We start from the raw sequence: 13,316 nt of genomic DNA, 5'->3' as shown, positions 1-13,316 counted from the left end.
TGCCCGATGTCCGAATCCCCGAGCGGGAAGAGAGATAAGGCTTCCAAGACAATGCAACTCGCAAAAAGGGAAGTTTATTACTGTCTCGAGCCAGGGCCTTCTGCCACAAACATCACAGTGGTGCAGGGTCAGAAAGCGCCGAGCTCAAGCTTGTTACACAGATTTATAAGATATGCAAAAGTGGTTAGTAGCTGGCTTAAGCGGATTGGTTACATGTTTGCAAAGTAATTCTATCGGTACAGACTTTCGCGGGCTTTTCAGCTCTCCCTTTGTTCTTACTGGGCGCATATTGATTGGCTGGCTCCAGGTTACCTGATGGGGGTAGGGAATCTTACCATTTCGGGGGAAGCTAAAACTTAGGTCCAGGCCGCCCGTCATGGTATTAACCCTGGCAGCCTCACAATTTGAATTAATTAATTAAGTTTTATTTACTTATTTGTCTATTTATTTCTTTATTTTGGCCCTGACGTGGTATTTGGGATCTTAGTTCCCTTACTACAGATTGAACCCGTGCCCCCTGCAGTGGAAGCCCAGAGTCTTAACCATTGGACTATTGGAGAAACCCCTATTAATTGAATTTAGAAATGGGATGCATACTGTATACTTGCAAAACTGCAATTCAACACTCTTAGGCATGCCACAAGTGAAGGCATTACTAAATGATTGCTTAGTAAGCCTAGAATCTTGAAAACCTGATTTATTCTTTTTGATTTGTTGTTCTTACAATCGGCCTTTCAAGTAAGGTAGTGTAGTGGAGGAAATCTTTTTTCTCCCCCTTCTCCTTTCAATTGCTTTTTTCTCTGATAGAAGAGGTGTTAGTTGATCAGTCATGTCCGACTCTTTGAGACCCCATGGACTGTATGTAGCCCATCAGGCTCCTCTGTCCATGAGATTGTCCAGGCAAGAACACTGGAGTGAGTAGCCATTCCCTTTTCCAGGGGATCTTCCCAACCCAGGGACTGAACCTGGGTCTCGTAAATTTTAAAATATTGTCATATCATGACATGAGAGACAGTGTTGTTCATTGGGCTCAACACTAGAATAGTATAAAGACAATCTTAACATAAAGATTAATCCCCTGCCATGGGATAATCTTGCCGAGGAGACAGTAATATTGGCATCTGCTTAGACGTAAATCTCCATTGGATGATGCTTGAATGGGCACTGCCATCAACTATCTATGAAGTGGTTTTTGTCCTTCCTTTCAGCTAAGGTTACCCTACTACTCTTGTCCTAAACAGTGTATTGAATGATTCAAATATATCACATTTCAACCCTGTGTTAATAAAATTCTGTCCAATGTCCTTGACTGGTCTTTAGACTGTATTCCAGTCTCTTTTTGACTCTTCTGCTTTACTTCTGCAGAAAGTTAATCACATCTGTTGGATACAGATATCCAAAGTTAATGTAATGCCCCTTTTAGGTAATGGGGCATGTTTCACACATCTACTGGGTACTTGCTATGCGTTCAGCACCATGGCTGATCTGAACCCAAGAGTCAGTAAGATCTGACATCCTACCCTCAGGGAATTAACTCTTGTTGGAGACCAGTAACCATATGCAACTATCTTACAATGTGGTAGGCTTAGGTACTGTACTTGAAATAGATTTTAAAAAAGTTATGAGGGCTCAGTGGGAAGAAATGTTCATTTTTTCTGAGATAATGTGAGAAAACATCAGAAGAGTAGCACTGTATCTTCTGTGATGTTTATAATCTTTCTACTTAACCTTTATCAACTGCATTGCTGAAACCATTGTGGCATTTCAGGACGGCGTGAGGGGTACTCCGGAGAGCCCTAGTCCTTTATGTCTCACTGCAGAAAAAATTCAGCAAGAGGCAAAATGATAGCTAAGAAGTGATTTATTTGAATAGGATAAATTGTAAGCTTGTGAGGCTTACAAGAGGGTGGGTGAGAGGTTATAGGGCTATAGTTTTATAATCAGAGGAGAAGTGGGGAGGGGGAGAAGACCTTCTTTGTCTTTCTTGAATAGACATCATGCTTCCAACATCAGTTCCTCCTTCAGGTTGGGCAGGGGAGTTTTCTTATCCCTTCATGGTCAAGCTAGGTACACAAATTATTGCTTTTCATGGTTGCAAAGAGTGTGTCCTAAGTTAACTGAGCTCACTGCGCATGGCGTAGGTCTTATGCTTGTTGTTATTCAGTCACTCAGTCGTGTCTGACTCTTTGCTACTGTTGTAATTGTTTTATTGTTCTGGGTCATGTCTCACGCTTCTGCTGCAAAGCAAGCATGCTTGGTTTTGTGGATAAGGGAACCTGCTTTCTGGAGCAATCTTTAACTTAGAGAGTCCTCCCATTTTTTGTCTACTTATAATCCCCTAGTGGCATTAACTATTTAATCACCTGCTTTGTCCTTTTACTCTGTCCCTAACATTTCCAGTCTGTAATATAAATTTTGAAATGTGACTATTGTTATCTTTGGAGAGGAAAGTCGGTATTATCCAACGGGCTGAACACTGGAAGAGGAATGACATTTGCAAGTTTCTCTATCATTAACAGTTATAATTTATCAAAACAAACTGCTCATGTCTCCATAGCAAGTTTTTTTTGTAGTGACAAAATCTGCGGAAGGTTCAAGTTAAATACACAGCTCACCTCCTCCAAAGGTCTCTACTTTGCAACCTGGGATTTTCCTGGCAATGACATCATTAAACATGGCTAATTTCCCACTCTAGTGGTACATCAGCTGGCAAATTTGAAAAGCCTGTTGTTAACCTCTAGTATCTAAGTTAGAGGTGAATATAATAAATCTCTTACTCAGGATAGTTGTGATATTGTGATTTATAACAAGAAATATATTGAATTGGCCGAAAAATCATTTGGTTTTTTCCATAAGATCTTATATATTTGGTTTTTGTCCCATTTCTGGCACAGAACTCCTAAAACCCTTGGAATTCCCAGAGATGAGAACAATAAAAGCGTCTCCTGTTAGGTTAATGAGGTGAATTTTGGAAAGCACTTAAGGTTGGGAGCTGGTTGTCAAGAACACCAAGCAGTGCTCGCTTCGGCAGCACATATACTAAAAGTCGGAACGATACAGAGAAGGTTAGCATGGCCCCTGCACAAGGATGACACGCAAATTCGTGAAGCGTTCCATATTTTTGGACAATCAGAGCCGGTCTCTGCACAGGCACAGGCTCTTCTTGCACTGGACACATTCCCCACCCATCTTATCTCAGAGGTACAGGAAGTATGTTCTTAAGCATAAAAATCAGAAAAGCTATATTTAACCAACGTGAACAAAATGAAAACAAAAACACTGAGGAAAAAAAAAAGAGAACACCAAGCAAGTGAATTAAGGGGTTGGAATTTTCATTCTCAGCTCTCTCCCTGCACGGAGGGAAAGAGGCTGGAATTTGAACCGGTCACCAATGGCCAATGATGTAACCAATAATGCGTATGTAGTAAAACCTCATTAAAGATACCAAAGGATGGATTTCGAAGAGCTTGTAGCTTGGTGAACATGTAGAGATTTGGGGAGGGTGGTGCACGTGCACCGGGAGACGATGTGGAAGTTTTATGCCCCACCCGCCCCGTGCATCTCTTTGATCTGGCTGTTCCTGAGTCATATTCTACTTTGTATATATACATAAAGTAGACAGTTGTTTCTCTGATTTCTGTGAGCTGCCTTAGCAAATTATTTGATCCTTGGAGGGGGTCATTGGCACCTCCAATCTACAGCCCGTAGGTCAGGAGCACAGGTGATAACATGGCATTTGAAGTGAGGATAGTATTTCTGCCTGGAGAATCCCCATGGACAGAGGTGGCTGGCGGGCTACAGTTCATGGGGTCGCAAAGAGCCGGTCATGACTGAGCACCTGAACACAGGAGGCTGGTCTTATGGGACTGAGCCCTTAACTTGAGGAAGCCGACTCCATCTCCAGATAGATAGTGTCAGAGTTGACTTGAATTGTAGGAAACCCAGCTGGTGTTTGAGAATTGCTTGTTGGTGTGAAGGAACCCCCACACTCACCCACATTGGAACTGTGACCAATGGTCTTTCTTCTTTTAAAGGCCCAACATGCAGCAGAAATAGGAGCCGATGGCATCGCTGTCATTGCACCTTTCTTTCTCAAGCCGTGGAACAAAGGTAGGTAGATAGGTCTAAACACACAATGCCACACATGGTCCATTTCTTTACGCCGTCATTCCAAATGCTTGTGTTTAACTCATGAAAGTAAAGTCCTATGAACTTCCATGAAAAGTCTCACGGCATGAGACTGCCGTGGCATAGTAGTTCTCCGGAATTTTCAGACTTCCTGGATCCGTAGGAGAAAAGACTCCATTAAAGGACTTCGGCTCTTTTGCCAAATGACCTGATCAGGTCATTCACCAAGCCCGGGGTCAACCCACAGGTGCCTGTGTTTGGGTCAGGTGTCCACTTCCTGTCCAGTCAGTTGTGTAGAGTGTCAAGAGTTACATAGCAAAACGTGAGACCATTTTTCTCCAAAAAAAAAAGAGGAATATAAGTGATGGGCATTTTGAGACTACATGTACTATTCAAGTGAGTAAGTGGTGAACTGGAAAAAAGATTTCACAGAAATACCCATTGCTTTCAAAATATCAAGTTCTTGTTTTCTCTATGGAAACTGTGGTTTCCAAGTGTACTGAGTCCTTTTAGTTCTTTTGATTAGCAAAAATACAATACAAATTTAAAAGGATTAAAAACACAAAATGTTATTTGCATGCAGTTAAATATTTATTGGTAGAAAATAGTTGTTAGTATAGATAAATAATTTAAATGATGCAATTTGGAAGTTTAGAGTGAATATTTTTTAAGTTTTTTAACATAGTTTTTAATTTTTCTTGCATAAATACTTTACACAAAAGACAAAGAAAAAATAATACATAATTTTGTCAGAAATATTTATCATAGATAGCAAATATCATCACAGCATTCAGATGAAGTATGTTGGATTCCTTCTCCTGCTATTCAGTGGCATCCAAATGTAAGCAGTCTTGCTGGATTTGTTTATCATAAATACCTATATAAACAGCAGTGAAGTTGCTGTTGAAGCTCAAAATGGATGATGTAGGAAACCCCAGTTCTTCAATAAACCAAACTGAACTCTCTTCTGGAAAATATAAATTTCTCTCCAAAGGGGGAAAGTACCAAACTTTGGTTGAAATGTGCCATTCCTTTCATGTCTTCCCATTTTGAGCAGATGTTGTTTTATCTTTTTGTTGTAGGATTTTCTCAATTACAACTTTATTCTGATCTTAATGCAAAGTCTTTGCTATTCACTGACCACACTTACCCTGCTGGGTAAGAGGAAGAGGATCCTGTTTGATGGGCTCCTGGTTTTTGTAAGAGTATTTCATGACTTCTCTTAGTACGTGGGAAGATTTGCACCAGTTTTTTGTTAGTATTTTAGTATAGTAGGAAAGTGAACCTCTTATTTTGGCCCTTCTGGAGAGAGGAAAATAAAACTTTGCATGAAATGAATTGCAGTAGCAATCTCAGAGATAGTAAGTGTGGTCAAGAATTTTCAGCCTCCAAAATAGATGGTTGCATGTCACTCGATGGCTTTTTTTTTTCTGGGGAAAGGCAGTGTTTTACACCCGTTCACACCATGACTGTTCTTTCAGATGCCCTGATTAATTTCCTGAAAGAGGTGGCTGCCGCCGCCCCTGCATTACCATTTTACTACTATCACATTCCTGCCTTGACCGGGGTAAAGAGTAAGTACTGCTTCTTTCCATGGCTCTTTCCCTTCCCTTTTCACATCGTACCCTATTTCACTAACAAACTCCCACACTCCACCCCATGCCACCCCACCCCATGTCACGCAAGCCTCAGACTGTAGACTAAGATAGTTCCAACTGCTCCAAAATCAGTCACTCATCAAAAATAAGTCAGCCTGGGACTGCCCTGGTGGTCCAGTGGTTGAGAATCTGTCTTCTAAAGCCGGGGATGTGGGTTCCGTCCCTGTTTAGGGAATTAAGAGCCAACATGCCACTGGGCGACTAAGCCTGTGCGCTGCAACGAGAGTCTGGGTGCTGCAGTACCCAGCGCAGCTGGAAAAAAGAAATGTCAGTCCTCATCAGTCATCGACACTACCTTATAATGGAATATTTTAAGTATGAAAGACAAGGTGACCCCTAGGCACTTCTAGCGGACACCTGTGTCTGTGTCACACACTCCTCCTTCTTATATGGGAAGATATAGCCTGAAAATCCCATTAGGACAACTGCCTTTGTACCCTAACCCGTCCTCGGTGCCTGGCACACAAGAAGGTACTCTGATCTCTTCTCACTTTTCTTCTAGCTCTTCTGTCATCGTTATCGTACTTCTCCTGCATGAAGATTGTTAGATGAAATTTCTTAGGAGGTTATTTTTAAAATGCTGCTCCTCTTAACTTCCTTAAAAGAAAATACTGAAGTTGCGCTTTATATATATCCATCTATTGTTCAAGGAACAGAAGACTTAGATCTGTAATTTGACAAGTACAGATGAACGAGGAGGCAAGGGCAAGTGATTGTGTTCAATCCGCAGCCAGCTGCAGCTGAGAGCAGCTCCTGGCAGCTCGGTGCAGACGTGTGGGGCTCGATGGGATGTCCTCTGATACTTCCCGAGGGCGTGCAGGTGAACAAGGCATTTATTGTTTTGAACAGTTCGTGCTGAGGAGTTGTTGGATGGGATTCAGGATAAGATCCCCAGCTTCCAAGGGCTGAAATTCAGTGACACAGATCTCTTAGACTTCGGGCAGTGTGTGGATCAGAATCGCCAGCGACAGTTTGCTTTCCTTTTTGGGGTGGATGAGGTAAGTCACCTCCTGGCATGTCCCGGCTGGTTAGTTTCCCTCCCAAACAATTGATGTAGCTGCTAATATAGTAGCAACTCTTCTCCTTTTTCATCATAGTAATTATGTCCTTTGCTTCTGTTTTTTTTTTAATATATTTTAAATTTTTATTTGCTATTTATACTCAATAAAACTGAAAAAAGTCTATCATAGCCTCATGATGAGGCTTTTGCCATATTCTGTTAGAAGCAAGTTATTGATCCCACCCACTCTCAAAGAAAGGGACTTATTCAGGGGGTAACACTAACAAACAGAGATCAGGTAGGCCATCTTAGAATTCTGTCCATTATAATGAAATAATTCAATAGGTTACTGAACAGTATTTGTATTATTGGCTAACAGCAATTTGGATGTCACTCTCTAGCATGGGGAACTAGGGTAATGGGGAGAAAACTGCTTTATGTGACTATTCCTTGCAAACACTGTACAAATTTATTGATAAAAGTTATAAGAATATATAGTAAAAAAAAACTGTCATTAAGCAGAAGTTGAATGTAATTATGTAGAGTATGTTCAATGATGTTTATATTTTACATATAAAATATATATTATATATATAAATATATATTATATATATATATATGTATATATTTTTATCTGTCAAAACATAATGGAAGAAAATCTTTGTTTCTGATCAGCAACTGTTAAGTGCTCTGGTGATGGGAGCAACTGGAGCGGTGGGCAGGTAAGCAGGACTCGTTTTCCCCAATGATTATAACTGTAAAATCCCCCCCAGAGCCATTCGTCACCTGAGTAGTTGTATTTCTTGCATGTAAACCTTTTCTAAGAGAAGTTGCCCTTCTTTGCCACATTCTCAGCGAAAATGAATTAAGCAGGGCTTAGCACTTTGGTGGGCTTCCCTGGTAGCTCAGATGGTAAAGAAGCTCTAACTCTACCAATAGTATCTTAGGCTAATCACTGGATTCTTAGAGTAACCAGCAAGGCAGGGGGTTCTTGAAATTCAGAACAAGGATGTTTTCCCAGTTTCTCATACAATGACTCAGGATCAGAGAAGTTTTATCTTGTTGTACTGGGAACAGCAAGTTCTTACCTCCTCCTCCTCTAATGCAGGAGACCTGGGTTTGATTCCTGGGTTGTGAAGATCCCCTGGAGAAGGGAATGGCAACCCACTCCAGTGTTCTTGCCTGGAGAATTCCTTGGAAAAAGGAACCTGGTGGGCTACAGTCCATGGGGTTCGAAAGAGGCCGACAGGACTGAAGGACTAACTTTCACTTAACACTTTGTTACTGACTCAGTCCTTGTTTTAAGAAGCAGCTGTTGCAGTTAGAGATGAGGCACAGGAGCTGAAAGTATGCACAGAACTTCTTTGTCAGAAATTACCTGGTTACAAATAACAGAAAACCATTCAAACTAGCTTATGTGAAAGAAGGTAAGTTATTGTAAAATACTGGGAAATTTCATACACCCCAAGGGAGGGAGTGCAGTGAGGTCTCAGAGAAGATGAGAACCCAAAACTGCAAAGCTCTCAGCTGCAGACTGTTCTCCATCTGTGGTCCTTTGGACATCTCTCTATCTCCCTTCTCTCCAGATGGGCTTTCTCTGCTTCAGCATGCACGTGGCCAGTCATGGTGCCTGATTGGGGCATCTCAGGCTGTCACTAGATAGCACTGCCAAGTCAAATGTCCACGTAAAGCCCGATCAGTTGCAACTGGGAGGGCAGAATCATGTGGCCTGATGTCTACCCAGCAGAAGGCCCTGGGACATTCGATTGAGCATGTCCACTGCACATGTTAACCTAATTCATTAGGAATGTGCCTGCAAGCAGATTGAACTGTTTATATTAACTGAAAGTGTATTTTTCCCCCCATGAGAAAAGTACAGGGGAAGCAAAGTGATAACTCAGAGCATATCTTGGTGAGCATGGCTTTGATGAAGAGTAGTTGAGTTGGATGATCTTAACGGCTCTTTCACCAAGCCAGGATGCCTGAAACAACCATTGTCACACAGGCCGTTTCTGCTGAGGAAACCTGCATGCCTGGATCTGCTGACCATGGAAGTTCTTACTTTTTAGACTTTTTTTTTTTCTGACCTTCATACTAGGCGTTTTTATTCTGTCAACATAATCTGAAGGCAAAGTACATTTGGTTACACTTCATTACTTCTTAATTATGATGAACATTCCTCTCTGAGTGAAGACATAATCTGGGACTTCCTTGGTAGTCCAGTAGCTAAGTCCATGTTCCCAAATGCAGGGGGCCCAGGTTCGATCCCTGGTCAGGAAACTAGATCCCACATGTTGCAACTGAGACTTCAGATGCCACAACTAAGACCCAGTGCAGCCAAATAAACAATTATTTTAAAAAAAATAAAAGCATTTAAGAAAAAATTCCATGATTAAAAAATTTTTTTTTTATAAATGAGAATACACCTGAGACCCCTGGGATTCAACTTATAGTATTCCAAGACCCCTGAGACATTCATGTAACATATTGTGAACTCCGGTGTTTCACATGTGCAAGTAACTTACCTCAGCAATTATATTTTATTCTTCCCTATTTTATTACTGGGAGATAATTCCACTTTCTTGGAATCCCTTGTATGGACTCCAGGGACTACTTATTTGAAGTACCAAGAATATGCTGTTCCCGGTACAACAAGATAAAACCCTTCTCTGACCCTGAGTTACTTTTTGAGAAACTGAGAAAACATCCTTGTTCTGAATTTCCAGAAACTCCTGCCTTGGTGGTTTCTCTAAGAATCCAGTGGTTAGTCTAAGATTCTATTAGTAGAGTTAGAGTTTCTTTTTTAAGATGGCAAGAACATCTTATCAGATCAAGTAACTAACTCTCACCTCTGTTTTTGTTGAAGTGTAATAGAAGGGGATACAAAGGGATGGAAAACCTTCTCGACAACTCTGTAGCCTTTTTTTGAGGCATAGCATCTTCATGGCGAAATGGAAACCACATCTCCCTCACAGGGTTTTGAGAGGATCAGACTTGGTTTATGTCAGGCAGTGAAACATAATAGTCAATAAGAGGTATCTCATATTATTATTATAATCTAGTCTCTAGGTAGCATATAACTCAACAAGGAATTGAGGTAATCTGCTAGGATTTTCCCCTTTTACTGTGGTGCTCCATTCACTCTGTTCCTCAGCTTAAAGTTTCTAGGATGCACTTTAGACATTGCATTTTATCCACAGTTCTTATCTAGCGTTGCACCTCTGTGTGTGCCCTGGGCCAGGGGTTGCCCACATTCACTCTTTGCCAAATGTACCTCTGTCTTTCACTTTTTTCCAACTCTACCCTTTTTGTATTTTTCCTCCCTTTTCTTCATTCCCTTTAGTGTTCTTTGCCTCCTCTGCACTGCTTAGTATTGCTGGAAAATTCAGAACTAAAGACACCTGATCCTTTAATAGATTAGGGCCCAAAAATAGGCTTCTGAAAGGCTTGGTATATTTTTCCCTTTTAAGCTTCAGAGGGGTTTGTAGAGCTGGGTCTTCCCGCTGAGTTACTGATCCTACAGTGTGTGCTGTTTTCTCTTTCCAGTACCTATAACTACCTGGGAAAAAAGACAAAGCAGATGTTGGAGGCTTTTGAACGAAAGGACTTCTCTTCAGCTCTGAGCCATCAGGTTAGCTTTCTTTTTCCCTCCTTAGAAATCACAGCCTTTTTTCTTTCCCACTTGAGAGTTCTTATTCTCTCTCATCAGCATTCCTACCATGCCTGCCCTCTTTAAATTTGCCCAACTGCTTCTTTCTGTATTTTCCGTCTTTTTTGTTGTTTAAAACCAAATCTGCTCTCATTGTCCACGGTCCCTACATGTCTAATCAGGACAGGCCCCATACGGGAATGACTCCTTTTGTTCCTCCTAGAAATGATCTTATTTTTAGTCTACATTCAAAGTGTTTTTATGACTGTGAAATAATAGTGATGGATTTCTGAGTAAGTGACCACATGCCATCCCCTTGAGAACTTCACACTTGAGTCACCAGAGTATATAAAGAAGCTATGAAGCTGGTGACCCAAAAACGGGAGACTTAATCCAAAATCAGAGCAGGTCGGTCTCCTTTGCCCTGGAGATGTTGCTGAGAACTTTATCCACCAGGCAGGAAGCAAGAGCTGAGTAGGTGATCCAAAAGGAAGACACCAACTTGGAAACAGGAAGAGAAGAGCATCAGGAACTGGTATATGTCAGGGAAGAGCCCTGGGGGAAATGGTGGCCGCTGTTAGTGTTACAGGGAGGACAGCCTAGTGTCTAGAAAAGGAAGAGCCTCCCCAAAGGCTGGAACCAGCCGCAGCAGCTGGTAGTGTGCATACCTTAGGTAAACAGAATAAGGTGGAAACAAAGAGTCAGCACAACAGAGCAACTTCTGGAGGCCCTAAGAGGTCCAGGAACTTTCAGGATCATAAAAGTGACCAAGAGGAGTAGCCAAAAAAAAAAATGAGTGGGAATGAAAGGCATAAGCAAGATCAGAGCAGGTGGTTGGTTCCAGTAAGCTCAGATAAGGGATCTTTTGAATAGGACAGGCCACCATCCTGTCCTAAGAATGGACTCATTGGAAAAGACCCTGATGCTGGGCAAGATTGAAGGCAGGAGGAGAAGGGAAGGCCAGAAGATGAGATGGCTGGATGGCATCACCAACTCAATGGACATGTGTGTGTGAGCAAGCTCTGGGAGTTGGTGATGGACAGGGAAGCCTGGCGTGCTGCAGTCCATGGGGATGCAGAGTCGGACCTGACTGAGTGACTGAACTGAACTGAACTGGCCACCATCAGGGCAAATCAGGAATTATAGAGCAGAAGCCACGAAGCATCCCAAAGGTTAGAGGGGGTGACCTGAGCTCTAACCAAGAAGAAGACAGGAGAAAGCAGTTGCCAAGAGTGATTAAGTACATCCTTCCTGGGACTTCCCTGGTGGTCCATTCCTTAGGAATCGACCTCGCAATGCAGGGGGCATGGGTTAGATCCCTGGTTGGGGAACTAAGATCCCACATGCCACAGAGCAGCTAAACCTTCGTGCTGCAACTGCTGAGCCCATGCCACAGGGAAAGATCCAAGATGCAAAGAAGACCCTGCGTGCTGCAACTCAGACCCAACGCAGCCAAATTAATTAGTTAATTTAAAAAAAATACATCCTTAGCCTTTAGCCCTGAATGTTGAGCCAGCCTAAATCTACTTCCTGCTTAAAGTTTAAAAGAGCTTATTTAATATTCATCTTTGTTCAGCCTCAGACCAGATGAGGCTGAAAGCAGGAACACCGTTAAGGATCTAGGAGGCTATGTCAACTAGATTAAGCAGTCTGAATTGTACAGACTCAGGCCATCTCTTTTCATTTATAATTTTCTTCTTCCTAAGTTTCCCAGAAAAAAGTATTTCTGAAAATTTCAACCTGTTCTGAGCTGAATGGTGGGAAAATCATAGAATGGTGTAAACTGTGAAATAGATGCAACATGGACCCTTCCATTTAGTGGTTTCTTTTATGGGCTGACTCAGCTTCCATCTCCATCCCATTTTTTCTTTTAGTCCTACTCAAATAAATCATCTCACTTAAAACATTATTGGGGAAAAAAAAAAAAAACATTATTGGGAAGGAGTTTGTGGGGGGCTTCCCTAGTGGCTCAGATGGTAAAGCGTCTGTCTGCAATGCAGGAGACCCCGGTTCAATCCCTGGGTTGGGAAGATCCCCTGGAGAAGGAAATGACAGTCCACTCCAGTATTCTTGCCTGGAAAATCCCATAGATCACAGAGCCTGGTAGGCTACCATCCATAGGGTCGCAAAGAGTCGGACACGACTGAGCGACTTCACTTTCACTTTCACTTAGTTCATCACATGATATTTTTTCTTACAGAAAGCCAGTGTGAGTGGGTCTCATTTACTTACTTGTTAATATACCAAGGGCTGAACTGAATGCATGATTTCAGTAAATCTGGTTTCTGACCTAAAGGAGTTTGTAGTCAAGTGAAGAAACAAACAAGTAAAAAGTTAGGGCTAAACTTACTCATTCTAATAGATTTAAATGCCATCCATTATATTTACAAAGTGAAATGATGCATATACAAAGATATTCCTTATAACATTGTTTATAATAACAAAAGATGAAAACAGCTCAAATATCCACCCAAGGAGACGGTTAAATACATAGTTGTTGTTTAGTCACTAGGTTGTGTCCAGCTCTTTCATGACCCCCATGGACTTCTCTGTCCATAGGGTTTTCCAGGCAAGAATACTGGAGTACATTGCCATTTCCTTCTCCAGGGGATCTTTCCAACCCGGGGATGGAACCCATGTCTCCTGCATTGGCAGGTGGATTCTTTACCACTGAGCCACCTGGCAAGCCCGCTGGGCACAACCTAAGGGAAAGGTCCCACTGCTATGTTTGACTTATTTAATGGAATTAGTTACAGCCCTTTAAAAGGATGAGATAGTTTTTTTTTTTTTTTTTTAAAGGATGAGATAGTTTTATATGCACAGATTTGGAGAGATCTCTATGATATTTTAAGTGTTTAAAAAAAGCAACAAAATAGACTTT

The 13,316-nt window shown here is 41.7% G+C and overlaps 1 protein-coding gene and 1 non-coding gene across 4 annotated transcripts in view; both read left to right on the top strand.

Annotated features, from left to right (window-relative positions):
- The window catches only part of NPL (N-acetylneuraminate pyruvate lyase), a 39,389-nt gene that overhangs the window by 20,571 nt on the left and 5,502 nt on the right, over positions 1-13,316 (top strand). For all 3 annotated transcript variants that reach the window (XM_043485963.1, XM_043485960.1, XM_043485962.1), the window contains 5 exons: positions 4,035-4,110; positions 5,610-5,702; positions 6,636-6,784; positions 7,462-7,508; positions 10,333-10,417. In XM_043485963.1, the coding sequence (XP_043341898.1) occupies positions 4,035-4,110; positions 5,610-5,702; positions 6,636-6,784; positions 7,462-7,508; positions 10,333-10,417 (450 nt within the window). The remainder of the gene's footprint in view (positions 1-4,034; positions 4,111-5,609; positions 5,703-6,635; positions 6,785-7,461; positions 7,509-10,332; positions 10,418-13,316) is intronic.
- On the top strand, positions 3,016-3,123 carry LOC122452610. Its single transcript, XR_006272774.1, has one exon. It is a non-coding gene; the product is annotated as a U6 spliceosomal RNA (small nuclear RNA).

This window comes from Cervus canadensis, chromosome 13 (genome assembly GCF_019320065.1).
Source record: "Cervus canadensis isolate Bull #8, Minnesota chromosome 13, ASM1932006v1, whole genome shotgun sequence".
Classification (NCBI taxonomy): domain Eukaryota; kingdom Metazoa; phylum Chordata; class Mammalia; order Artiodactyla; family Cervidae; genus Cervus; species Cervus canadensis.
The sequence above is the reverse complement of the archived record's forward strand: the minus strand, read 5'-3'. Positions and strand labels throughout refer to the sequence as shown.